Source organism: Phaethon lepturus, unplaced genomic scaffold (assembly GCF_000687285.1).
Source record: "Phaethon lepturus isolate BGI_N335 unplaced genomic scaffold, ASM68728v1 scaffold30391, whole genome shotgun sequence".
NCBI lineage: Eukaryota > Metazoa > Chordata > Aves > Phaethontiformes > Phaethontidae > Phaethon > Phaethon lepturus.
In genome coordinates, this window is record NW_010518966.1 from 12,641 (window position 1) to 15,606 (window position 2,966).

General features: G+C 61.7%; 1 protein-coding gene across 1 annotated transcript in view; it reads right to left on the bottom strand.

Moving 5' to 3' along the window:
• The window catches only part of LOC104628348 (actin-binding LIM protein 3-like), a gene marked incomplete at both ends in the record, with an annotated part of 20,351 nt that overhangs the window by 12,512 nt on the left and 4,873 nt on the right, over positions 1 to 2,966 (bottom strand). The window contains 2 exons of the mRNA XM_010296897.1: positions 1,067 to 1,179; positions 1,595 to 1,778. Of these exons, the coding sequence (XP_010295199.1) occupies positions 1,067 to 1,179; positions 1,595 to 1,778 (297 nt within the window). The remainder of the gene's footprint in view (positions 1 to 1,066; positions 1,180 to 1,594; positions 1,779 to 2,966) is intronic.

Below are 2,966 nucleotides of genomic sequence, written 5' to 3' on the forward strand. Positions count from 1 at the left end.
CACATCCCCCATCTCCGTCAAGGCCACAGTGAGAGCTGGGGGGAGGCAGCTTGGGGTGACTGGGTGACACGGATGACACCACAGTCCTGGGTTTGGCCCTGGCTGCAGGACTCTGCTCCAGGCACTGATGCTCCAGGGCTTGCTGAGCCACAGCAGCAAGGGCCCCCCCACCCCCAGCTCAGGCTGCAGACGTGGCAGGGTTTGGGCATCACGGTGTGGCACAGCTCCCGGCTTTCCCTGCCTTCTGCTGCCTGCCCACGCACTGCGCTGAGACAGCTCCCCTGGGACTTGACAGCAGCAAACATGGGCACGTGGGAGACAGTGAAGCATGGACCTCATGGTTCCGAGGAAGGACCCGGGAAGGGAGCCCGGTGTGCAACAGCTCCATGCCACAGGGATGCTCTACCAGCCCCCAAGTACAGCATCCACAGGATGCTCTGTAGGGGTCTGGGGCAGAGCCAGCAGCAAGGAAAAACTGGCGGGGGGGGCACGGCATGAAGGGAGCGTATGCCAAGGAACAACCCAGGCAGGTCAAAAGCAAGGCCAAATCCACCCAAAGGAGCCCATCCACTGCTCTTGCCGAGTTTTAGCTTAGGTTCCTCAGTGCACGGGCATAAGCGTAAGAAGCCTTTCCGCGCTTGTAGAGGCAGCAAGTAACACCAGTGTTGGGAAAGCCGGGCGAGCAGTCCCAGGGCTGGCACTTGGACACAGACCTCGGTGCAGCTGGACACAAAGCAACACCTGGGCACTGCCTCGGAGCAAAGCTGGCTCCAAAACCTCCCTGCTGCTGAGACAGCACCCGCCAGGGTGGCTGCACCTGCCCAGGTCACAAACAGGCCAAGGGAGTTTCCGAAACCAGTGGTAACCTGCAATCCCGGGTGGAGCCGCAGGACTACCCTGTTCCTCCTCTGAAACCTCCGTGAACGCCCATGGCTCCACGCAGCACTGCACACTGACCTCAAAGCCTGTCCCGTCACCACCGCCGCCCCCCGCCCCGAGCACTGTCCAGGGGCACGCAGTCCCTCTCTTTGCAGCCATCACATTAACACAAGAGCAGTCAACTTACGGCTGGGCCCATGGATCTTGATGGGTTTGGTGCTGATGAGAGAGTGGGAGCAGTTTTGGCAAACACAGTCCTTCCCACTGAACGTGACCTTGTCTCCGATGGGGAACGGCTTCCTGTGGCCAAGCAGAGGTGGGGAGATGTGAGCTGCTCGCTCCCCTCCATGCAGTGCTTGGGGCTGCCCCCGAGCTCCTTCCCCAGGGGCCAGTGGGACCTGCGGTGCTGGGGAGCAGCGGGGCTCCAGGCAAGGAGGGCTACAAGGGGAGGCAGCAAGCGTACACGTGTGCTGGGGCAGAAGGACCGAGGCAGGCATTAAGGCAGGTCTCCAGGCTGCAAAGGGAAGGGTCGGAGCCATTTCCTTGCCTCCCCAAGGGCTTCCTCTAAGAAAATGCAGAGGAGGTGCCTGCTGTGGTGCTGAGCAGGGAACGAGGGGCTGCGGGCTAGCAAACGGTCCTCTCCCTGGTGCACAGCCAAGGGCCGCACAGAGCTTCTGCAGGGGGTCGTGCACCCTCAGTGATGGCTTCAGCTCACCTGCAGGTGCTGCAGACGAAGCACTTGGGGTGGTAGGTCCTCCCCAGGGCAGAGATGACCTCTCCAGTGATGAAGTCCCCACAGCTGTCACAGCGGGTCCCATAGAGCTGCTGGTAGTCGTGGGTGCAGATGTACTCCTGGTTCTTAAAGAAGAAGCCCGACTGGGCCAGGTCACAGCCGCACACTGCAGGGGGAGGACACGCACCCATCAAGGGCCAGCAGGCAGGTCCAGCCCCGGGGCTCGGCCGGGATCTCTGAGCCCACCTCTGCTGCCTCCCCAGCAGTGGTTGAGGGCATCCCTGAAGACACTGCTTCCTGCAGCTATCTCAGAGGGTTTCCCTTCCCACCAGACAGGCTGGGGCCTTCCCCAGCACCACAAGATGTCAGTGTTGGGCTGTGGCAGGGTGCAGGATGGTGCTGCCCAAACAGCCAGGGCTGGGCGCTCCCAGAGGAAACCCCAGTGCCGGGAAGGGAACCCCCACTCACCACACACGAACAGCCTAGGAAGGCCCGTAGCATCCCTTTCTGGACCCACAGCACCTGGACACTCTCATGGTGTCAGGAAGCTGAGAACAGGACTGGCAAGGAGTTGGGTATACCCTAGGGGCAACTGGGGAGAGGTCTTCTCCACACCCTGGGGCATGGCCTTCTCCATGATGAGCCATCTCCAATCCCTGACCTGGACGTGAAGCCATGCCTGAATAGGAACAGGTCCTGGGACACAGGGGCTTGGTGCTCTCACTGCTGCTTTTTCCATAGGTGTCCAGCCCAACCTCACTTCCTTCCCTGCTGTGGGAACCGTGGGTGGTGCACAGCCCATGAGAGTAATCTAAGGAGACATGGCAAGCCATGTCATTTCCCTCCTACGTCTTCTCCATCCACAGAGAGACCTCGAGAGCATCAGACCCTGGAAGGCACCTCAGGAGTGGCACAGGGACCAGGTCCTGGCACCTCTGCGTGATGCCCATCACCAGTCCTGCAAGGTGACGGGGTGGAGGGGGGAACTACAGGGCAACTGAGCACCCGCTGGCACAGCGGGTCCTGTCCTTGCACACCTCACCTGCACCAGCAGGCCAGCCCGCACAGCGGCCACCCTGCCCAGGGCACAGCTGGAGCCGCTGGCTGCAGGGCCCACAGGGGCAGGGATGCAGCTCCTCTCCTGCAGAGCATCCCCGGGAGCTGTGGGCAGACAGCCGGGGGTACAGGGCCAGCACCCACTGCTCTCCGAAACAATCTGCCAGCTCTTACTTGTCAGCGACGGGGGACAGGCCACCAGCTCTGGGACAGCATCAGGAAGCAGAAGCAAGAAAAAATAAGGCAGGTCTGGGGCTTCTTTGCTGTGGGACCCATAGCACATCCCCAGGGGCTGCAA